Here is a 24471-nt window from a genome sequence, read left to right as displayed (position 1 = left end):
TGGGCATTATAGAGGTGCAGCAGTATATACATGTGGGCATTATAGAGGTGCAGCAGTATATACATGTGGGCATTAAAGAGGTGCAGCAGTATATACATGTGGGCATTATAGAGGTGCAGCAGTATATACATGTGGGCATTAAAGAGGTGCAGCAGTATATACATGTGGGCATTATAGAGGTGCAGCAGTATATACATGTGGGCATTATAGAGGTGCAGCAGTATATACATGTGGGCATTATAGAGGTGCAGCAGTATATACATGTGGGCATTATAGATGTGCAGCAGTATATACATGTGGGCATTATAGATGTGCAGCAGTATATACATGTGGGCATTATAGATGTGCAGCAGTATATACATGTGGGCATTATAGAGGTGCAGCAGTATATACATGTGGGCATTATAGAGGTGCAGCAGTATATACATGTGGGCATTATAGATGTGCAGCAGTATATACATGTGGGCATTATAGAGGTGCAGCAGTATATACATGTGGGCATTATAGAGGTGCAGCAGTATATACATGTGGGCATTATAGAGGTGCAGCAGTATATACATGTGGGCATTATAGAGGTGCAGCAGTATATACATGTGGGCATTATAGAGGTGCAGCAGTATATACATGTGGGCATTATAGAGGTGCAGCAGTATATACATGTGGGCATTATAGAGGTGCAGCAGTATATACATGTGGGCATTATAGAGGTTCAGCAGTATATACATGTGGGCATTATAGAGGTGCAGCAGTATATATACTGCAGGAAATTTGGTGAGGTTTCATCAGAGATGTGCGGAGAAGGTAGGCTGGGGAGGCAGTGTCTCACCTGCCATAGACTTTTTACTCCAGAGTTTTGGCTATAAAAATAATTCGAATAATACAAAGAATCTCTTTACAATACATATATTCTTTGTATTTTTCATATTATCTCTAAAGTAACAATTCTGGAGTGTACTGGAGTATGACAGCAGGAGCGCATCTAGGCACGGGCAAGCCGGGCGGGTGCCCAGGGCGCGGCCGCAGTCACCCTGCAGGCGCCCGCACCCCACACTCCATCTGCATCAAGCGCCGTGGCTGTGTGGGCGCCCGCTGCAGCCGGCACAATTGTCAGACGTTAGAGGTCATAATTGTTCGGCGCTATGGGAGAGACACCATGATGTCTCTCCCGTAGAGAGGAGCGGGCGGCCAGAGATGGAGGGCAGGAGCAGTCAGGAAGCTGGAGTGGGGCTGGTGAGTATTTAATTTTTTTGGGTGTTTGTAAGTGGCACTACTAGGGGGCATAACTACAGGGGCACATCTACAGGGGCACAACTACTGGGGAAAATCTACTGGGAGCACAACTAGAGGGGGCAAAACTACTGGAGGCAAATCTACTGGGGGCACAGCTACAGGGGGCACTACTACAGGGGGCATAACTACTGGGGGCATAACTACAGGGAGCATAACTGTGGCCACGCCCCTTCCCTATGAAGCTATGACCCTATTCTTTGACTCGCGCCTCAGGTGCGCACTAACCCTGTTTTACCTGCCGGGGGGGGGGGGGGGGGGCACCAAAGGAAACTTTCGCCCTGGGTGCCACAAGGTCTACAACCGGCCCTGTATGACAGGTAAGGCTCTGCCTCACCTCGCCACACGTCACTGGGGTCCATAACATTTTGTGGCATCCGCTTCCCCAATAACCTCCGTAGGCTTATGGCATCACTTTAGTGGGTTCTAGCGTGGACTGTCCGGGCGGGTGTCTAGGGAGGCACTGCTCAGGCTCAGCATGTCATATTTCTTTTTTTTTTATACACTTTATTTCATTGTAGAAGAAGTTGTGGGATTGTGGAACATAAATCTGCAGAGGGCTCAGTTACTCGTTACGGCACAGTTACTTGCAATGCCTATAACAGGATTCAGTTTCTACATAGTCTTGCTCATTAATGTGTATTTATACTTCATAGCACATATAGGTACTGATTCTGAATCGCATGTAGAGTGGCTGTAGTTACTGGAAGCCATGATGTGTAGGGCTTATGCGGGGGATCATACATGTGCAGAGAGAAAGCTGTTCAGCCCATTGATGTTATGCCGGCTGCCGCAATGTCACCCTTGGTGTCAGCCCTTGCACCAGCCCCATGCTAGGTAGAAAAGATCCCCCATAAACAGGGTTCCTTTCCCTGTACACATGACTCAGAATCACTCCCCCACAACACTCCAATGACATGCCCACAAGACAGGGTGCTTCTGTGTGCTCGCATTGTTGATATCCAGTTGTCACCCGGAATCGCCCAGTTCCGTACAGTTAAGAATAGGGCGGAGATTTGCTTAGTTGTTACATTCGCCCCTGTGCACGCACTGACTTGCTATCTGCATCCGTCTGACTCAGAATCAACCCAATAATGCCCGGACCATGAGAATCTCAAAAGCTTGGACTGCGTGCATTGTTGTACTATATGTTGATAACGAAGTTAATTCTTACATCAATCGCATTTACAAAAGTTACCATTATTATATTGTATAATGATACATTTAAAAACTTTGTGAAAGGTAGTGTATTTAGAACGAGAACATGGTAGTTATCCTTAGGTATTGCTGTCACTTTAAATCTATATATTAACAGTAAAATATTTAGGTAAATATTGCTCATTATGTTCTGCAACTTGTATTCATTTTCTGACTTCACTTTTTAGGTCTTTTGGAGTGGTCCTGTGGGAGCTGCTAACTGGGGAGATACCCTATAAAGATGTGGATTCCTCAGCTATCATATGGGGTGTGGGCAGCAATAGTCTGCATCTCCCTGTACCATGCAGTTGTCCCGATGGGTTTAAGCTTCTCCTGCGACAATGCTGGTTAGTGCTGCAAATGGGAATCTGTAATAGAGAAACTGGAGTCTGAATTATACAATATGAAGGAAATGCTATTTTTGGGCAGGGGTTGTGTATTTGGGACTTTGGCATGTGGACTTAGTAATTTATAAATGTATATACTCTATGTGCCATGGCTGCACCTACTTCTGTCAGGATCATCTGTACTTGTATGATTTATTACTCTGACTGTCCGGCGCTGCACTATTTTATGATACAATACAGTACATAGAGCTATTATTTGCCCCAATACAAATGTGTGGGATGTATTCTGGACTTAGTGTGCTCTGTCTACTGTCTTAGGAACAGCAAGCCAAGAAACCGACCCTCATTTCGGCAAATTCTGCTACACTTAGATATTGCCTCAGCTGATGTTCTATCAACCCCACAAGAAACATACTTCCAATCACAGGTGAGTAAGTTATGTGACAGCGGGGAATGTTTTGCCTGGTGTATGATTCAGGGGCGTAAGTTCACACCAGGAGCCCAGAGGCAAAATAGTTGTTGGTACCCCCCTCCCTGCTCACATTCACTACCAATACTCCATCCCAGCAGCACTGGAATCCCGCTAACCCATATTCACTACGTACACCCAGAAACACCCATACCCACATTCACCACTAACACCCCAGCAGCATCCAGACACCCCCATACTCACATTCACTACTAACACCCCAGCAGCACCCATACACACCCATATTCACATTCACTACTAATACACAAGCAGCACCCAGACATACATTCCCTCCCCACCCCACCTTCACTGCCAACACCACAGCAGCACTCCAGACAGTGGCGTCACTATGGGGGTGCATGCCGCACCCGGGTGTCGCCCCTGGGGGGGTGACACTAAAATATCAACTCCTTCACAGAAGCTGGGCGCTGCAGTGTGACATTCTTCTACAGCCCTCGGCTCCTGTCACGGAGGAAGAGCCGACAGTGCAGGCACCAGTCCCCAGGGGCAGCCCAGCATCTCTGGGGTTGCTGGGCACGCCCCTGGAGTGGTGCAAATTGGATTTCCCACGAGGCTATGCCCCCTATTCGGTTGTGCTTGGTGATGCCTCTGACTCCAGACACTAATGGGCCCTACACACTGCGCAATTTTAGTGAAAGATATGAACGACCTCGTTCATTAATGAACGAGATACCGTTCATATCTTTCAGTGTGGAGGCACCAGCGGTGAACAATGCTCAGCCCCGCGCTTGTTTATCGCTGGTGCCCCGTCGGCTGTGCATGCAGGCCAATATGGACGATCTCGTCCATATTTGCCTGCACTTCTATGGAGCCGGGTGACGGGGGAGTGAAGAAACTTCACTCCCCCCGTCACTGCCGCCGGGCCGCCCGTCGTCCGTGTCCGCCATCGGGCAGCTCGGCGGCGAATCGGTATGTGTGCAGGGCCCAATACTCCCTTCCCCAGCATTCACTTACAACACTGCAGCAAACCTAAAAATGTGACCATTTTATGCACCAGAATGAACTATGCGCCATGAACTCTGCTAAAATAACAAAAGAAAGTATAAATTTTCTCTTTATCATCGAGAGACTTTCTTTTGAATAGTGGTACCTGGAGACCCACCTGGATAAGAGAAGCCTTATAAAACAACTTTGTTATGTTAGGAATACAAGAGACCCAATCTTTCAGTGGGATCCGGTCTCTAGGTTGACAGTAACTAGGTCGACCACTATTGGTCAACAGTAACTAGGTCGACATGTTCTAGGTCGACAGGTCAAAAGGTCAACATGAGGTTTTCACAATTTTTTTTCTTTGACTTTTTCATCCACGTGGACTAGGATTGGGAATAGTAACCTGTGCCGAGTGCTGTGGTAGCGGAGCGAGGCACCTTGCCCGAAGCGTGGTGAGCGAAGCGAGCCATGCGAGGGGACACGGTGCACCAATTGGGGTTCCCGGTCACTGTACAGAGAAAACTACACCAAAAAAACATCAAAAACTCATGTCGACCTTTTGACCTGTCGACCTAGACCAGGCATTCCCAACCGCGGTCCTCAAGGCACACCAACAGTGCAGGTTTAAGTGATATCCAGGCTTCAGCACAGATGGTTAAATCAAAATCACTGAGGTACTAATTAAGTCACCTGCGTTCAAGCCTGGATATCACTAAAACCAGGACTGTTAGTGTGCCTTGAGGAACACGGTTGGGAAACACTGACCTAGACCATGTCGACCTAGAGACCCTGTTGACCTAGTTACTTTCAACCAATAGTAGTCGACCTAGTTACTGTCGACCTTACATACCACACCCCTTTCAGTGAGGGAGTCTCTTCTTTCAAGTGGGTTGTTTAATAAGGTAATATTAGCTCTATGGCTAAAAATATAGAAATTATGCTCTAACATAGGCATAAAAACATCAGTTCTAAACGTACCCCAATCTCCACCCCTAGTCCTAACCATAGTGCAGGAACTGATCTAATGAAATGGGGGTGGGATGGGGGAGAATGAGCCTAAAGATAAAGTAAGCGCAAGCTCTGGGAGTGTTCATATATGTGTAATCTTTCCTCCCAAAACTCTATAAAAAAGATCAACAGCTGAATCATTAGTATCACTGGAATATAGGCTGGCAGGATTGTTGTTTCCTCCTACAGAGAAGCCACAAACATTCCACTTTTTAGGATACGATTGTAAATTAATTCTCATGTTTTGCAAAGAGGTGTTGGGGCTCACTTACGTTACCTTGCCCTGGTTACAGAGTACTCTGGGACTGTATAAGTAAATGATAACAATACATGAACACTTAGCAGATTTTTGTGTGCTATTAATGTAAAATAATACGTAGATTATGAGAGAATATTATTTGCTAGATAAAGTAAAAGCATATTATGGATTGCTTAGGTCATGTGACACATCTACCAATTCGCTGGCAACAGGACCTCTAGTTAGTTGAAACATTAAACCAAACCTCCCAACATGACCCTCTCCAGGAGGGACAGAATGCTCTGCTCCTGGACTTCCCTCTTAATTTATGATTGCCGGCACCTGTGCGAAACACCTTTCTTATCCATTAACCTGGTCAAAACAGGTGGCTGCAATCATGAATTAAGAGAAAAGTCCAGAAGCAGAGCATCGTGTCCCTCCTGGAGAGGGTCATGTTGGGAGGTATGATTAAACCAATCAGTTTGTATAGGAATCCTATCCACGTACAGCAAACATCAACCATATCCTCAGACCGGACACTAGAATCATGTTTTTGATCTTTTAGTTGTGGTTGATGATGAAACAGTGATATATGACAATAAAGTCGCACGCCGTACAGTTACAATTTCGTATATGTCCTATGTGACTATCCATCTACATTCTGTGTTCTACGCATCTCTGTACTCGCACCACCCAGAGTCTGCAAACTACGAGAGCAGCGGCCATCACTAATAATGGCACTTACCCCTACCCCATGCTAGGTGCGGAAGAGGAGACTGAAAATGGTGTGCACACTCTATTTGCAGAACTCAGAATAGGTCTTGGCTCTGGCTACATACCCACAATATGCCCATAGGGAGCTTCTCTCACGTGTGAACACCCCATTACTGCCCAATTGCCACCCAGTAGTAAAGTCTGTTGGCAAGAAACGAATGAGGTGAGTACAACTCAGAATCACTCGTAGCTGCTCTAAGATGGCGGCTGCTGCGCAGTTTGCTAATAATCGCAAGATGCGCTCGCATTCAGTCATGTGACTCAGAATCAAAGCCCTGGGTATGTTAACAGTAAATTAGTCTATTGCCAGAGTCATTCAAAGTATAAAGTTTCAGCCCCAATAAATTAGGGTCATGGTGTCAGTGGGCTCCAGTTTGTGTAATATATTGATTAATAATATTACTTGGGATAGTATAAGAAGATAATGCAAAGATGTGATTTCTCAGAAAGTCTTGGGTCAGAGAAAAGAGATCAGTGGTAACTGTACAGAGTTTTATCTTTATAAGCGCCAGTGATAAAGATTGGTAGCACCCGCAGTAACATGTGGCAGCAACACAGAGCGCTATGTGTAAGATGTTCCAATATGAAATGGAATACTTGCGGTTATTTTATAGTGTGCTATGTGTAATTTGTGTCAGTAATACGGAATGCTGAGTGAGTCCTGTCCCCTGTTACCCCAGGCGGAGTGGAGGGAGGAAGTGCGGCTGCATTTTGAGAAAATAAAGTCAGAAGGGACATGTCTACAGCGTCTGGAAGAGGAGCTGATATCTCGCCGCCGCGAGGAGCTCCGGTAAGATCCAAATAACAGCAATGTCCACCTAATGTATTATAAAATGCTAAATATAAATCAGTTTCTCAACACTGTCTCCAAGTGGCCACAAAAGGACATGTTGTTCCTTGAATTGTAAAACATGACATGCTTACTGGCCAAGTCACTTTAGAGGAATCCTCAAACATGGTCTCATTGGTGGTTCCCAAGGAGATATTTACACTGGTGCTTTTCAGTTGAAAACAATTCTCCCATTTGATACCCCATACAATATTCCCTCCTCAACTCTTTTTCATTACTACCTGGCTTACCTGAGCCCAGAATTCAGCAAGGCAAGTCCAGCTATCTGTGGACCTACATACATACATACATACATACATATATAGGAATGATCCCAGACTCCAGATAAGTTGGGTGCAACGGAGCCATAACCAAGTACACACAAAGCAGCAAGCCCTCTGAAACAACAGTGAATAAAATATTGTCCACGCTTCAGTACCACATTAACTGGGTAACTAATGGCTGTGAGGTCATCTCACATTGACATAAGAGATAGGTCATCTCTCATCCATATATCATGTGACGGTAATACACGAGCATCCAAATCTCTATTATTCAAATTACCTATGCTCACAAGTTGTGTATTTTGTTTTATTACTAAGATGAGGCAATTTTATATAGATAGATAGATAGATAGATAGATAGATAGATAGATAGATAGATAGACTTAAAAATAGATTTAAAAAATAGTGGTAGACTAATTTTATACTGTAAAGAAATGCATTTTTTATTTATTTGATTGTATTACCTTCCCTGTATACGTATACCACAGTCCATCTTTTCTCTCTCTCTTTATAGACATGCTCTAGATATCCGAGAGCATTATGAACGCAAGTTACAGAGAGCTAACACCCTCTACGTGGAACTGAACTCTCTGATGCTGCAGCTGGAGTTGAAGGAACGGGAGTTACTGAGGTTAGCACTGCAGCCTTCATTTGCTGAGATTCTGTGGAAACATGTCCATGACATGCCAAATAATGACACTTCAATGGCTTCTCTGCCTAAAGTTTTGCTTTTGTTGTACCAGTGACATACAGAGGAGAATTCAGTTACCCATGGTAGATTACCGCGGGCGAATTGATCCCCCAGGGCTATCCAATTAGCCCTAAAACCTGCAGTCATTGGGATTTTTTTTCACTTGCCAGAAGCAGGTGAAAAAAAATTCCCAATCACTCAGGGGTTAACGGGTGCTGCGATAGAGTTAGCGCACAAATCCATGAAGTTTTCACGGATTCTGTATGTTAACGCCCATTAAGACCTATTAATGCCCGTTAACACATTCAGTTAACAGGCATTAACAAACCTACCTGGAGAAGTCAGGAGGCTAATTGAATAGCCTCACATTAAAGTCCACAGCTACCTCCCGTCATTACCCGCGGTAATTGAATCCCACCCCCCCAGATACAGTTTAGCTTACTGTATATCAAGGTATTGTGTGTTGGAGGAAACTATTTCCTGCCCTTTGGATGGGATGTGTTTAGCATTCCGGCTGTCGGGATGCCGGTGGTCATGTGACTGACGCTGGAATCCTGACACCACTCAGAAGACTAGTGCCGGATCACCGACAGCTGACATCCCGTGGGTGAGTATTGGAGTACAGGCTAGGGTTAGGGGAGGGGGGAGTTTAGGGCTAGACACTAGGGGGTTAGGGTTAGGCACTAGAGGGTAGGCTTAGTCCTAGCCACCCACTAGCCCCCTACCCCCTTCCCCGCGAGTGTTATCTGTATCCGACACCCCCCGAGGGGTGGGGGGAGGTAGAAATATGCCCCCCCCCCCTTCCCTCCGTTGTCTGGATCGTCAATGTTGGGATGCCACTGTCTGTCATGTGACCGCCGGCATCCCGACCGCTATAGTATGCATTCCCTTTGGATGTTGTGGAAGACAGATTTCATTGCTGTTAACAGGAGAGAGCAGATCATTGAAAAGAAATATCCAGCCCTCCTGCGGCAGCAGCCTCGGCCATCAAGCACTGTGGAAAAACTTATCAAAAAGAGGAATGTGCCGCAGAAATTATCGCCACATGGAAAAAGGTGATACATGCGGGTTATTGGAAGATGTTTCATTGAGTGGTTGTAAAGTTTTGTTTGTGATCACTAGCAATATGTCAACTGTGTTGCTCTTAAATAGTGTCAACATTTAGATTGCCCAAGAGGAAATGTGCGGTGACAAAGGGCCTCGTTCAGAGCTGAAATCCAAATTGCAGCTTTATTTGGCTGCAGCTTGCTCAGTTTTTTTTCCTGGCAAATGCACTTGCAAGTCCCTGTGACAAAAACGTCAAGGTTGGGGGTTGGTGGGGCGGGTAGACGCAGCATAAAATACAGTAAGGACTTGTCGCTGTGACTTACAGCTGAAACGGCTGGTGAAAAGGCACATATCTGCCTGCTGGGAGGGATATGATTCTGATGCAATGATAATGACGACTGTGACTCATTGTTCAAATGCATCTAACACAGATCTTATAATGCAAATTAAGGAAAAATCCATGTCTGTAATTTAAATACAAAATTGCACTGACGTGAACACGTGTTCTTTAAAAAATAAATGAGGTTTAATACTTTGTCTAGGAATGTGAAGACTATGTATATGAGTATTAATGTGGACTTACAAAAAGTTCTAGTTTTATATTGGAGCCTACTTCATTTTGCATTTAACAGGCTGTAAGCAAGCCGGCTACTTATTATCTCACTCTCCAGACATTTACTGTAATGTGTATTCATTATTTACTGCATTTTTTAGCATATGCGTTCTCACCTAGGCCCTCATTCCGATCTGGTTGCACGCAGGCCGTTTTTTGCACTGCTGCGACCAGGTAATCGCCGCCTACAGGGGAGGGGGTTAGGGGAACGATTACTTGTGCTGAGAGCTGCACAAACAAAAAGTTTGTGCAGCCTCTGCACAGCTCAAGACTCAGCAGCTACAAAGAATCTTCTTAGAGCTGACGTCACAATCCCTCCCTGCAAACGGCCGGACACGCCTGCGTTTTCTTCGTCACTCCCAGAAAACGGTGAGTTGACACCCCCGGCCGGCCTCTTCCTGTCAATCTTCTTGCGTTCGTCACTGCGAACACTTTGTTCATTCTTCTTGTCGCTGCGCATTGCGGCCCGCGCGCTTGCGCTATTGTGACCCGATCGCACGGCTGCAAAAAACTGCAGCGTGTGATCGGGTCGGAATGACCCCCCTATACCTCCGATTATGTGCTGACACATCTGTTTCTGTGACTTGCATGGGGTGGGAGGGCACTTTCTACCTATGCAGAGTTGGTCAGACCTTACGTTTGTGGCCAGCTTTGAATAGTTCACAATATACCATTTTTACCCTACTGTGAATGAGGAGCAAAGTGTGGCCAGTGTTTTGAGCATGATGGTCTCTCCAGAGCCATAACCATATGTAGGATATATTGATGCATTGTTATTTGTATTATTAAAAAAATGTTTGTTATAATCCCAGGCCAGACATACTGAAATCTGAAGTCCTCCTGCCTAAAGTTGACTCTGCCTTGTCCCCATCAACACCAACGGGCTGCCAGAAACTGCCACCTTCTCCAGGACGTGGTCGCCGGGGAAAACCTCGTTATCGTAAAGCAAAGGAAATGGTCAACCTGAGGGCAGCAGTGACTCCCGAGCCAACTCCCCAGAACCAGCCACCCCCACGTGACCCGCACCCTTTATCCTCCTCCAGTCCAGACCTGTTATGTACTCCTTTAGAGGCGGAAGCTCGCAGAGGCAGCCAGAGTGCCGAATGCTCTCCTGTTCGCTCCCTTCCTGGACCACCAAGCCCAGACTCCCCATCTGGAAAGGGAACAGGGGGCAGAGCAGCTAGAGCAGGACAGCACTTGACACCTGCAGCTATGCTGTACAGAGCAGCTGTCACCAGAAGTCAGGTAAAATATGATATTTTGTAAACACATGGGGAATTATTAATGCTAAGATATATTTGGTCATTTATTAATACACTACCATAGTGAAAAGTCACTATTATTATTATTTCATTTTGATTTGTAGGCATATATTATAAAAAAAATATGTACTGTATATCTATAGATTTTTTATTTAATAAGAGATAACTAGATATTCAGGAAATTAGAGTAAATAGAGCAAATAACATTGGGAGTTCAAAGGGAACATCTAGTTTACTCCCCTATGGCAGTATTGGTTTTCAGGTACAATTACACAGGGGAGGAGAGAAATCATCACTGTAAATATAGTAGGGGCAGTTATAACAGGGCAGATCATGCTATCATAAGAGCTGCCTGATTCCTGGGTGTAGAGACAAAGGAGTTTACTGTGGACCCTATTCAGTAAAGTTTGTAAATTTTGCTTGTTAGCAGAATTTGCAATCCTTAGTCTCGCATGCTGGGGGCCACCTATCGCAGGGCAAGGCTGCCCAGCATGCTATACCGCCCCCCTCTCCCCCCCTGTGACCACGATCGCAAATAGTGCGCAGTCGCAGAAAGTAAGGAAGCCTCCTGCTGTCAGGATGGCCGCCACCATCTTTTTTTTGGAGGGTTCCAATCACGCCCACGCCACGCCCCCTGTTCGAAAGCTGCCATCCCCGTTTCCCTGACGCCGTCCCCGCAACGATCCATCTTCGCCTAGGAAACGGAGCGTTTCCTCCCCGCGAACGCCTCTGCCTGGTTGACATGCAGAGGTGTTCGCATTTATTGTGGATCACCCGCAGTAAATGTGGGTGCTTGTGCAGGACGGTCCCTGCGCACGCACCCGCCAGGCAAACGAAAAAATTCTGGTTGGACCGCGATTTGCGATCGAACCTGAATTAGGCAATGTATTTACTAAAGAGTGGTCTTTGAAAGCCGTTGATTCTCTGCAGCTGTAAGGACTGGTTTTTTTTATAGGGTAATAGTAATTCACACAAAATTAAGCTTGCCCTTTTAAATCCAGACCTCAAATGTGGCTTTGAAAACCTGGTCTTTTAGTTACCCTTAAGTGTTGGCAGTTATTGTAGCATGATTGTCTCTCCAAAGTCTGTGTAAATACAATACTATACAATGACAATTATACACAAATCCTAAATTGTAGCTATGTAAAATTACAAATAAATGCATCTCATGATATCTTAAATTCATGTCTAATAGCAGGCAGTCCTATCAGAAACCTCTTCATAGTAAAGGTGGAGTTTATTAGGTTGAGGTTGTCAGTGTATTTAAATGAAATCATGTTAATATAGAGCATATTTCCTAGCAGTTAAGAGGTACATATAGTAAAGAGAGACAGCATGGATATGGGGTATATGGGGCAGGCAGACTGGATGCTGATAAACCTTTTTTTTGTCTTTCAGAAGAAAGGTCTGTCCTCCGAGGAGGAAGAGGGGGAGGTGGATAGTGAGCTGGAAATGGAGAGGAGACAGAGGTAAGTGTGTTACTTTAGATTTCTATTGCTGATCTACCAGTGTCTATGTCTCCATGATGCAGCTGAAGGTCTCTCTTTGTCCTTTGTCTGTAATCCTCTCTGATCTGCTTCTCAAACACCTCTCTTTCTGTATGAGTGCATAAGCTGCAGACTGGGTTAGGCACAGTCATTGTAGTGCAGGCAGGAGAATATATCGCTCACAATGCAGCAGATCCTATTGTCATGTCTGAGTGTACAGGGCATATGTATTGTGTTCTACTCATAGGTGTGCGCAGGGGGGGTGCCTGGTCCGCACAGGCACCCCCTAATGTCTGGCTCCCCGATCTCACATGCCTGATGCAGCAATCGCCAAGCGGGCTGATTACTGTCCCCTCTGCGCTGCACCCTGTCAGGACTGCATTACTGACCGGACGCATGGGTTATTCAAGGGGGGCCACTGCCACCGGCTTTCAAACTCCCGACTCCACCTCCATGTACAAAAACAGCGTGATGTGATTACGTCATGCTGCTCGCACGCCCACCCGCCACATGCCCACCTCTCTCCTTCTGTGCTATGCCAACGCCAGCCACTGATGAGGAGCAGCATGCAGCCAGAGTTCCTCTTAGGAAGACAAGTTCAACTGGCAGGCGGTCGGCAGCAACATTGACACGTCACTCGTTTTTCCAGCAGCAGCAGTACTAGTCTGCGACTGTCATTGTCAGCTGACTTGTAAGTAAGCTGTTGCAGCTTGCAGGGGAAACAGTGTGGGAGCCAGACCAGGCTGAGGAGGAGCAGTGTAATTGCAGTGAGTGCCATCAGGGGTGTTTGTTTGGTGCACACCACAACATCTGACAATGTATCTGCATCATTAGGATTGGTACAAGGGTGGATATTTTATATTGCGTTGACTGTCAATAGATGGTGCTAGACACGCCCAAAAGGCGGTGCTAGACACCCCCCTCTGATGGTGCACCCCCTAATAAAATGTGCTGTGCACGCCTATGGTTCTACTACAATGTTCTCCAGCTTTCTGCTGAGATAGATAAGGTCGTCACCTCCAAGAAATTAACAACTGCATTTTTAATAAGACACTAGAGAGGCAGTGATTGTAGCTCCCAACTAAACATGAGTCCAGAACACCCTTGGCTGCCTGCCCTAGGGACTGATTTAGTGTCGACGGTAATGAAGATGCAATTCCGTCCATTTACAGCGGGTGTAGTACTGTTCAGCTTACCGACGCCTTATCGCTGCGCTCGCCACGCTGCGGGCTCGGTGGCGACCTGCGGTCGCCACGGGTTCTATTCCCTCTCTATGGGTGTCGTGGACACCCACGAGTGGAAATAGTCCCTGTTGGTCGGCATGCCGACCATCGGGATAGTGAGCCGTCGGGCTTGTGGAGGAGGTCATGTGACTGTCGGTCAGCTGACCGGCGGTTACATGAATACCACCCTTTACAGCTGTTGTACATACAATACAAATATCTGCCTGTAATCTGAGTCGGACGCATTTATGCAATGGCACCGCCCCCAGCGCACTGCTTGCGGACACAGCTTACATTACTATTATCTGCATCTGCGCAAGCCCTATCCTTCGTGCAGGATATTCATTTTCAGATGGCTCCCTTCATACGCTCTCCTCTGATTTGCCTGCAACTCTGTCTACACGCTCATGGAATGCTTCTTCCACCCAGTTGCCCAACCAGCCATATGTGAGAAGCAGCAGAAATGCAGCTAACCCAGAATTGCTGGTCATGACTCTTAGTTGTATATTCAGGCCATAGCGAATATGGAGTCTTCTAAATGATCCATCTGCATTCAGAATGACATGAAACTTTGAATCAAGCCCTATGCAGGTATTCATATGTTCAGCATGAGCTGCTACACACAGGGACATAGGTCCAAATTCAGATCTGATCGCTCCTCTGCAAATTTGCAGCAGTCTGCAATCAGATAGTCGCCGCCCATAGAGAGTGAAAACCCACCCCATGCAAGTGTGTGAATGCATGCCTACACTGTGCAAAAACTTCACCAGACAGCTGCATATCTGTTTGCAACTCACTCACCATCGATTGATTTATTTTTCCAGTCTGTACAGTCTGTACGTAGCCCAGGACTTACTCCTACAGTGCGAAAGAATCAGGGTGATCGGGGCCAGAGCTGACGTCACACACCCTCCCAGAAAGTGCTTGGGAACGCCTGCCTTTTTCCTGACACTCCCATAAAACGGCAGTTACCACCCCCAAACGCCCATCCCCTGTCAAGCACCTTGCGTATGTCTAGCAATCTAAATTTTTGCACCATTCTGTCGCTGTTTGGCGTCGCGCCCGCGTATTGTGGTGCATATACATGCGCAGTTTTTCGGTAATTGCCCGCTGTGAATCGGGCCCATAATGCGAAGTGTGGATCATTGATTCTAACAGAGAAGTGCCCATCTTGTCCATATTGGTTGCAGGATAGTAATTCCTACTCCATGTAGGAATACTTATATACAAACTGCTGAGGCAGCACAGGTGATGAAGCGGTATTTTTGTATTTCCTTCATACATGTATTTATGTCATGAGGAAAGATTAGAATTGTACATAGTGGAAGGAGAATATATTTTTGGAAGCTTTAATCATCTACTTACCTCTTCAGATTGACCTTAAACGTAAAATGTCTTCAAGGTGGCTGCTGAAATGACTGGAAAAGTACTACAGAATAATTAAAAAAATGTTAGTTGCAGAAAAAACACATATTTGAGTCCCACCTTCAGATCTGTAAAGAATTTGGCGCAGATATACGAAGCTTTGGAGAGAGAAAAAGTACCAACCAATCAGCTGCTATCTGTCATTTTTCACACACAGCCTGTAACATGGCATTTAGGAACTGATCGGCTGGTACTTTGTCTCTCTCCATAGCTTAGTACGATCTGTGATGATAAACCATGAAGTTGCACAATGGGCATTTGCCCATAAATGAAGCAGAGTTGAGCGCACAGAGATGTGCTATGTGGAGTAAGTGAGCTCTTTGTAACTCACTACAATGTGCATGTTGGGGCAGATGTATAACACAGGACAGTAATGCAGATGGATCCTCTGTGTTTTTGCACTGCACGTGCTGTGGAGCTGAGCGTACGCTTCCATGGGCAATACTGATTCCATCTCAGTCACATCTCCACTTGCGGCTGAAAGGGGTTACTGGGTGGTAATGGGGCGTTGCACATAGGACCAGTTTAGTGCTAGTGCGTACGTGTAATTACACCCACTACAGACTGATCTTTTGCACCACGGATAGGGCTGGTGTAAGGCCCACTAATAATGCAGAATGCTGTATTATCCAAATGTCATCAACATTTTCTACCATGGCAGATAAAGTGTTGTCTGCAGGAGTGATTGTATGATGTGTTCCTGTGCAGGTGGCAAGCAGAGATGTCCCAACACCAGTCTCCCAGCTCAGAAAACCTGTCAGATGGAGAAGAAGGGAATACCACAGACCTCTCCCACAGCGTCACCCCAGATGTGCTCAGCACCAACACAGATGAACGCCCCGATGAGCGCTCCGAGGACCTTGTATCTCAGAGCTCAGAACCTCCCCTGGATCTCCTGACCCAGTCTGATGGGCTCTCAGAGAAAGAAGCTGTTGTCCAGAAGGTGAAATCTCAGCTCAGCAATGAACAAACTGCAGGAGAGGTGAGACATAGGGGCATATGTAACAATTATTACATTATAGACCTGATAACTGTAATATGTTATTGCCGATACTCTCAGCAATAAGAAATTATTTACCGCCAGAAAATCACATCCAGGTACAGGGGAGCCCGTCCCTACAATGTGTTAGAAGTGAAATGATTGCATTAGCGGTCACTTCGCTTCTATATCAGGGCGCCACAGAGTTACTGTATGTGCACGGTATGCTAACCACCCATGTGTGGCGGCCATTTCCTAAGAGTCGTGAATGATAAATAGGCCCCATAGACCTTGGGGTTGGGGGAGGGGTGTACTAGTAGGAATCTTGTAAATACAATCCATAGAAAACTGTAGAACTACTTCTACTACACTGTGGGGGTAATTCAGAGTTGATCGTAGCAGCAAATTTGTTAGCAGTTGGGCAAAACCATGTGCACTGCAGGGGGAGCAGATATAACATGTGCAGAGAGAGTTAGATTTGGGTGGATTGTGTTCAAACTGAAATCTAAATTGCAGTGTAAAAATAAAGCAGCCAGTATTTACCCGGCACAGAAACAAAATAACCCCTCCAAATCTAACTCTCTCTGCACATGTTACATCTGCCCCCCCTTCAGTGCACATGGTTTTGCCCAACTGCTAACAAAGTTGATGCTGCGATCAGCTCTGAATTACCCCCTATAAGACTATAAGACATGATGTAGCATACAGTGTTCAAAATCCAAGAATGCGTGGGACAAACATGGGGTTATTCGTAAGACTAAAAAGAAGAAAAAACAAAACCCACAACGGAACCCACACAGAAAGGGGCACAGGATGGAGGCACCATTTGGGTCTTTCCTGCCAGTTCATTTTATGTTTCTATGTTATCTGTGTTTCACTTTTAATTCTAGAGTCCTCCAGCACATTTCTGTCCATAAGTCTCTTGTTTTATCCATAACTTCAGGCGAAACAGGCACCAACTTCAAAATACAAAGGGCTGGTGTTAAAAAACTTTCTGTCTCTCTTGTTTTCTTTTGTGCTCAGTGAAAATATTTCTAGATAAGCGTAAACCAAAGTAATTGGCAGGTTTAGTAACGCCATTGTCCTACCACCCTTATTAATAGGGTATACTGTAAATCTCTCGCAATACTAGGGAGAGGTGTATCAAACCCTCTAAGAGGATAAGTGGAGAAATTACCTATGGCAACCAATCAGATTCTTACTATTATTTATTCATTACATTCTATAAAATAATAGCTAGAACAGGATTGGTTACTATGAGCAACTTATTTATCTGCCATCTTTAGAAAGTTCAATACATTTCCTCCAAGATCTTGAGAGAATGGCATAGTGGCTGGTAATGGGAATGTGACACCATTGCGTGGTGTCCTTTTAATATAGCACATAAAGGGGCATATTCAGAGATGGATGCAGCCACGTCCATCTGGTCTTGCTAACACGCACTGGCCGCGTGCGCGACCCTTCATCATTCGGTCGCATCCCGGAAGGATGCTGCCGCAAAGTGATTGACAGCGGCGGCCATCGGGGGTCGTTGATGCGAAATTTTGCGGGCGTGGTCCGGACAATGCATGGTCTGGACAACGCAAAAAATTGTGCTGGAGCTAGGCTGCGCAGACAGGGGTCGACCTCAAATCGATGCATTCACAATTAAATTGTGAACGCATCGTGGGGTGGCGCCACACACATGCTGTTGATTATTTCAGTTCTTTGTAACAAACGTGTGAAATAAATACATGGAGAATAACCTTTTCTTCTATCCTCAGAATGTTATTCTGTGCGATGATTCTGACTGCGACAGCACTGAACTGGACCATTCGCTGGCTGCAGCAACCTCATGATGCCAGAGTAAAGATACCTCCTGACTGTATATAGAGGAATATTTATATAAATAATATCTATAAATATAATACATAATATGTGAATAGACTGAGCCATCCCCCCCTTCCCAAACTTACACTTCCCCACCTCTCACACTCAATGGTAACACACACAGACCCCGCTGATTTAGCAGGGGATCAAGGTTTGGATGCACTGAAAATAAAGGCCTGCCCTTCAAAGCAGAGAGAGACAATTATATTCTTACCCTGTCTATCTTTACTGACAGGTGAGGAGTTAACGTGCACAGAATGAAATCCTTGCCTCCTTTCTGTGTGCTACTGCAGGGGGCAGTGTGGTGTAATCTGACAAATTGCCTCCAGTCCTCATTGAACGACTTCAGGTTTTAAGATTGTCACAGTTTAAAGATAGGTGGTTCAATCACTGTGGGGACCAGTTTGCTGCACCACTACACCTAAAATGCAAGTTGTTCCAGATTGTAAAGTCATCTTGTAACGTTCACAAATTTTGGGGCTTTTGAATTTTAGTGGTTTGAAATTGCATGCCTCATTTGCCGTCTGCAAGTGGAAGAGGGTCTTTCTCCCACATCCGATGGATGTCCTCTTGTAATTGGGCCTATTGTCTTTATATATGTATAGGAAAAAGAACACAGAGCCACAGAACACAGATAACTTCATTTTTGACAGGTTCCTGATAGTCTTACATAAGCATTTGAGAATGTTTTCAGAAGATATTTCATATAGAGCAACTTTTGATTTAGATTTCATTTTAGAGGAGCATGACATCTAAATACAAGTTGGTTTATGTAAATAAGTAGCTTCTAATAACATTCAGATAGCCTGCCTATAGCTGTAGATTTAATTCTGTATATTTAAATAAATCACTGCATGTAATAATCTCCGGAATTCCAGGGCCTGTGACCATGGACAGCTACTTACCATTGTACTATCAATGTTGGAAATGATGAGCATACTGTAAACCATTATTTCAATGGAATGTAGGGTTGGCATAGTATCTTTTTGTAATCGTCCAAGAGAAGTGAGATGCCCCCATCTGTTTTCTATGCAGCAGTGCGATATGTATATTTTCATATGCATCACAGTATCATGGTATTAGTTGACAATCTTTAGTATCTAGAAAGCAGTTTCCAGACAGTGTCCCTTTCCCAGAAGACTTTGTTTTTATTAATTGTGACATAATGGAGCTTAATTGGCCATCACAACTAACATGGATGTGGATCTAATCTGAAAATGTATCTTGTAACATTCACAACCGGCTATCTAATATTGCTTGGGGCAGAGAACATGGAAACTGTAATTCATTATTCCTCTTTCACCCTATCTGGGGGACACTGCAGACTGTGGGTTTAGTATGGAGGCTCCTCAGCCTCCCCTCCACACCCACAGTCTGCAGTGTCCCCCAGATGGACTCCGAGGAATTGATTTTACAGTGAGTACAAAAACAACTTTAATTTGGGGAATAGGTCAGCAAGGAGGTAGATAGATTACCTAGAGCAAGTATTCATTGGACTATAGCCTATCAATGTGATAGGAACAGAAGTGTCTATATTCTGAAGACCAGACTGTACCCACGCTCCCAAGATGGTGACACCACTACCTCTTCAGTGGAAAGTGTAGCATATAAAGTATTCACAATGACTGGGGCATGAGAGGTATCCATGGATAGGAATGAATGAATCCACTGAGGCAGGGTGTTCATAGAGAATTAATAGGCTTATTCTTGTGAATATTGGTTCACTCACAATGCCACACATGGGGAGGGGACAGGGGTGGTGGGGACCCCTTAGCTGTTGGCCCCATCTTGGCCATATATATGGCTCGTGTCTGCCGGTAATGTTAGTGCAGGCTGAATATGATGTCACTCACAGTTAGGTTATATATGACTGTTAGGTGAGTCCAGAGCTACAGTTTTCTGCTGTAGATTTGCCGGCAGAAAGCACTAGCTCCACAGACCACTGCCTTGTCTCACATATATTTAGCTCTGGCGAATGCCAGAATTATTTACAGAAATATTTGTGAATGTTACAAGTGACTCTTTTATGTAAACCAGAATGGATTTCATGTTTTATTGATCCTTTAATAGGTTCCGCAAGTCACTCTGTGCAGCAACATCTTGTTTGAAATTCCTATTGGTGCTAAACTCTGTTAATCCGTCTCTTGCATGAAAGGCTTCACCGAGATCCATTTCTTTTCCCAGTCAGGAGTAGTGAAGTTTCCCTGTGAGCTACACAGAGTGGGGGCAGCTATATTGTGGAATGAACCAAAATTAACCAATAATGTCTCCTGTTCCCTGTAAATCATACTTCTTATCATTTACTGTTGGGGAAATGAGATATGTGCGAGTGTGCACAAGAAGAGGTTATGACCGTGCGCCACAGAGGTGTAACCAGTGCTTCCATCACACTAGACCATCCGCATCCTGTCCCTACGCAGAGCAGCAGTGAATGGAACATATATCCTCAGCTGCCGGTTGGACTGTCCTGATCAGGAAGGACAGAGCCTCAGGTTGGATATTGTCCTGCCTAAAGCAGGGCATTTAGGAGGCATGGTAAATTGATAGACTACATCAACATGAATACTGGTTCACTTCACAGAATAGCTACTTCCACTGTGTGCGACGTATAACAGGAACTTATAAGTGAATACAGTACATTGTGTATGGATCCTGGACAGCTTGCTGTAACGAGCAAGCTATGCTGGAGGGCGATGCACTCTGTGACTTTCTTGCAAGAATTTGGGTAACAGGGCAAATTTCAGTGAAGGGTGCTAAGGCAACAAAGATGTTCAAGGTGCTATGATGACATTTTAGAGGTACATAATAGCTAAGTGAATTACAATTTATTTACGGCTAGGAATGTAGCACTTATTGAGCAAAATAAAAAGGGAAAAAATAATATATTGGGGCATGAGGCATTTAGAGTGCAATGAAAACTGTTACCGGTGATGGTACTTTGTCTCGTGGATTATTTAACTCTATATTATCGAGCACTGGCCTGCTACTATCCGATAACTTGTCCTGTAAGCTAAGCTACAATACATCATCGTAATCTACTATATATACTATCCCTGTTGGTTTAGGACACTCTAGACCTGGGATTCTCAACCTGTGGGAGTACCGTCATTCAGCTCAACCTCCTAGATTTAACTTAATAGCAGTTGTATTTTTAAGATATAACAATTATAAGGGAACATTTTTTAAACATTTCAAGAGGGTTTCTTGCATGATTCCTATCATCAATAAATTTACTGACAGTCAGTAAGAAATAAGTAATTTTTTTGAATATCTATAAAAAATAATAATATAATAATCTAGTGATGACTACAAATGTGACATTCTATGGACAGTATGAAAGTACACATAATATTCATCACTCCATTGTTGTCTGCCTGAGAAATGTTGTAAACCATTTAATTCCCCAGAATCCCTTGCTACATTTTCTATACATTTTGGTGTTTCTTGAATAGTGTGTCAGTAAAAAAAATGCTGGTAATCTGGGGCTGAATGGTTTATAGAGCTCAAATAAGGAGATGCTTGAGGAACATTCTCAGAAATATTGGAGAATGTGATTTAAGAAAGAAAAATGATGGAGGGCTCCTGCTTTAAGGTTTATGTCTCTCTTTCTGTAATCCCTTAGGTGAAAATAAAATGTGAATATTTAATAGAAAATAATTTAGCTAAACTATTATCACACTATGGGGCAGATTTATCAGGATTGTTTCCTAAAGGCTAAAAAAATGATGCTACCTCCCCATCTACACAATGCATACCCCAAGGGTTGTATTGGATGAGCCACATCCCAAGATGTTTTTGTTCGTTTACATGTCAGATTTATACCAGATGTCAAAAATAGCCAAGTCTGCTCAAGACTACACCACATTGCAAAAAATCCTATATTATCTTTCTTCATTTCCTTATTACCTAAATAATATATTTATGTATATTTTTATAATTTAATTTTGATAAATCATTTTTATTGACATTTTTTTTTAACCTTCATTATAACCCAGAAAATATTGTTCTGCGCTGTATGTATTATTTAAATGCTAAACTATTTGTTAAACAAAATAAAGTATAATCCAGGAAGGAAGCATTTTGCCACATACAAGCGTATCGGCCGCCTGTAAGCCCAGTTGGACTCTCCAGCCTTGGTGTCTCTAGAAGTTCTTTATGCATGGGATATTATGTCAATCTTGGGGCAAGGAAAATTTCTTTAGAACAGAGTAGTAGAAACATTTCATCTAGAATGTGGTTGTGTCTAGAACCTACTGTGTTAAAGAATGTATTTATTATTCAAACCAAAGAAAAAACATATAACAAGACAAAATGTAGTTTTAAGAGGGGTTGATGTATCAAGTAGTGACAAGAGTAGACAAGTAGCCCGCAACCAATCAGCAGCGAGGTAGTGTTGATCAAATAAATTATATAAAATGATAGGTAGAAGCTTATTGGTTGATACGGGCAACTTGTCTATTCTTGTTACTACTTGAGATATCAGCCACTAGGGGCCAAAATGTAAGGCCCCATTTATCAACGAGTGATAAAACTTGTAAGTGATAAAACTTGTTGCGAGTGATAAAAAGTGCTACAGTCAATCAGCTCCCAACTGTCATTTTTCAAACATATGACAGTTAGGAGCTGATTGGCTGTAGCACAATTTATCATACACAACGAGTTTATCACTCTTTGATAAATGAGCCCCATAATATGTAATAGTCTGTGAGTTGCGACTTTGCCACTTACGCTGTGAATCTGCATCCATATTCTCACATGCTGGGGGCCACCCAGCGCAGGGCAAGGCCGTCCAGCATGTGTGGCGTTGCCCTACGATGTGTTAGCATTCATCGAATAGAGGTCAGCCTAGGGGCACCGGCGCCATGTTTCCATATGCAGGAAAGGCAGGCGACGTCATAGGCCGGCATCGCCCCTCCCCCTCCTGCTGCAATCGCATGGAGAAGGGTCATGCATGCGCAGTATGCCCGCTGTGCATGCGCAGACCCTATGGATGTGGCTGCTGCATGCGAACGCATCAGCTGTGTCCAAGTCTAAATAAGGCCCCTTTAGACAGTATTTTATTTTATGTTTAGGTAAAAAACAAGTTTTTCCTTTCAGTTTTGCGTCTAAATTCCCATAATCACTGTACTTGGCGCAAGTCGCAGACTATTACATTTGGCCCTAAGAGTTACAGCATGTAATTATTATATATAAATGGAGGTTTAAATAAAAGAAAGATGATATAGAGAGGCATCCCTCTTGATTTATTTCACAGAATATGTTTATTTTTTTTCCCGTTGTCAAACAAAATTTTAATTTAATCTGTTACACCAAAGGTGATTAATAAGTCAACACAGCCATTTTGTGGTCTTGACCAATATTTAGCCTTTCGCTAGTTCCTAATGAATCGATAGGCTACAACTTCTTGAATATTAGTTCATCCCACAAAATGGCTGCCTAGACTGTATATAGATGACAAATGTACTGTGACTCATTGCAACCAGTAAGAACAAGGTTTAGAACATAAAAGTAAACATCTGACCGGTTTCTACATTGCACTCCTCCATTGATTTTATTTGAAATCTACACCATTCTGAGGATAGGTCATTGCTTATACAAGGAGACAAACCACAGGCTCTAGTTGCAGTTAGGAGCATGAGAGGACGATCTCTGCAGCAATGTGACCACATAATTCTGTATCCTACACTTGCATCCTTTCTGCTGACTGCCCCCTGTCTCGTACTCTTCTAAACTCTTTTGTATCTTAAAGATAAGAACAGACCTGTGTTACACATGTTATTTAGGAGATTTTTACACACTCCCTATGAAGATGAATTCTTCATGTTACACCCACAGTGCTTACTCCATACCAGACTGGTGCATCTTAGTGTGTATGTATTAATGGCAGGACCTCTGCTGCCAGCAACTGACCCTGCACATTTACCTATTAAAAATCAAGCATTTTGTATTTAAAATAAGAAAGACTACTGTCATTTTTTTTCCCACTTGCCTCATTGATAAGGATCGTCCTCATTGTGGAGGTTATGAGAGGGTGTGTTTAATATACAACAAAGAGGTGATGTAACACACGACCACTCAAGTCTCGACTACATGCTAAACGTACATTGTGGCACAGTTTCTCAAACTCGGTCCTCAGGGCCCCAAACAGTTCATATTTTCCAGGTATCACAGAATTGCAAGTGAAATAATTAGCTCCACCTGTGGAGATTATAAAATGTATCAGTAGTAATGGCTACACCTGTGCCCCTGCTGGGTGAACTGGGAAATGTGTCAGTAGTAATGGCTACACCTGTGCCCCTGCTGGGTGACCTGGGAAATGTGTCAGTAGTAATTAGAGATGAGCGAGTTCGGTTTTACTCGGTTCTCAAAATGGCATCTTATTGGCTCATGGATGTCACGTGTTTTGGATAGACAATAGGGAAAATCTGGATAAAACCGAACTGGCGTTAATTCTGGCGTTAAATCCGAACCCGCTCATCTCTAGTAGTAAT

The 24471-nt window shown here is 44.1% G+C and overlaps 1 protein-coding gene across 2 annotated transcripts in view; it reads left to right on the top strand.

Annotated features, from left to right (window-relative positions):
* MAP3K12 (mitogen-activated protein kinase kinase kinase 12) overlaps positions 1-23934 on the top strand; it is a 217806-nt gene extending 193872 nt beyond the window's left edge. For both annotated transcript variants that reach the window (XM_063952144.1, XM_063952145.1), the window contains exons 6-14: positions 2673-2831; positions 3150-3258; positions 6952-7061; positions 7899-8015; positions 9005-9130; positions 10548-10980; positions 12396-12466; positions 15841-16114; positions 17875-23934. In XM_063952144.1, the coding sequence (XP_063808214.1) occupies positions 2673-2831; positions 3150-3258; positions 6952-7061; positions 7899-8015; positions 9005-9130; positions 10548-10980; positions 12396-12466; positions 15841-16114; positions 17875-17949 (1474 nt within the window). In that variant the 3' untranslated portion in view covers positions 17950-23934. The remainder of the gene's footprint in view (positions 1-2672; positions 2832-3149; positions 3259-6951; positions 7062-7898; positions 8016-9004; positions 9131-10547; positions 10981-12395; positions 12467-15840; positions 16115-17874) is intronic.
* Positions 23935-24471: the final 537 nt, after the last annotated feature.

This window comes from Pseudophryne corroboree, chromosome 2 (genome assembly GCF_028390025.1).
Source record: "Pseudophryne corroboree isolate aPseCor3 chromosome 2, aPseCor3.hap2, whole genome shotgun sequence".
In the NCBI taxonomy this organism is placed as follows: domain Eukaryota; kingdom Metazoa; phylum Chordata; class Amphibia; order Anura; family Myobatrachidae; genus Pseudophryne; species Pseudophryne corroboree.
This window is presented reverse-complemented; position numbering and strand designations above follow the sequence as displayed.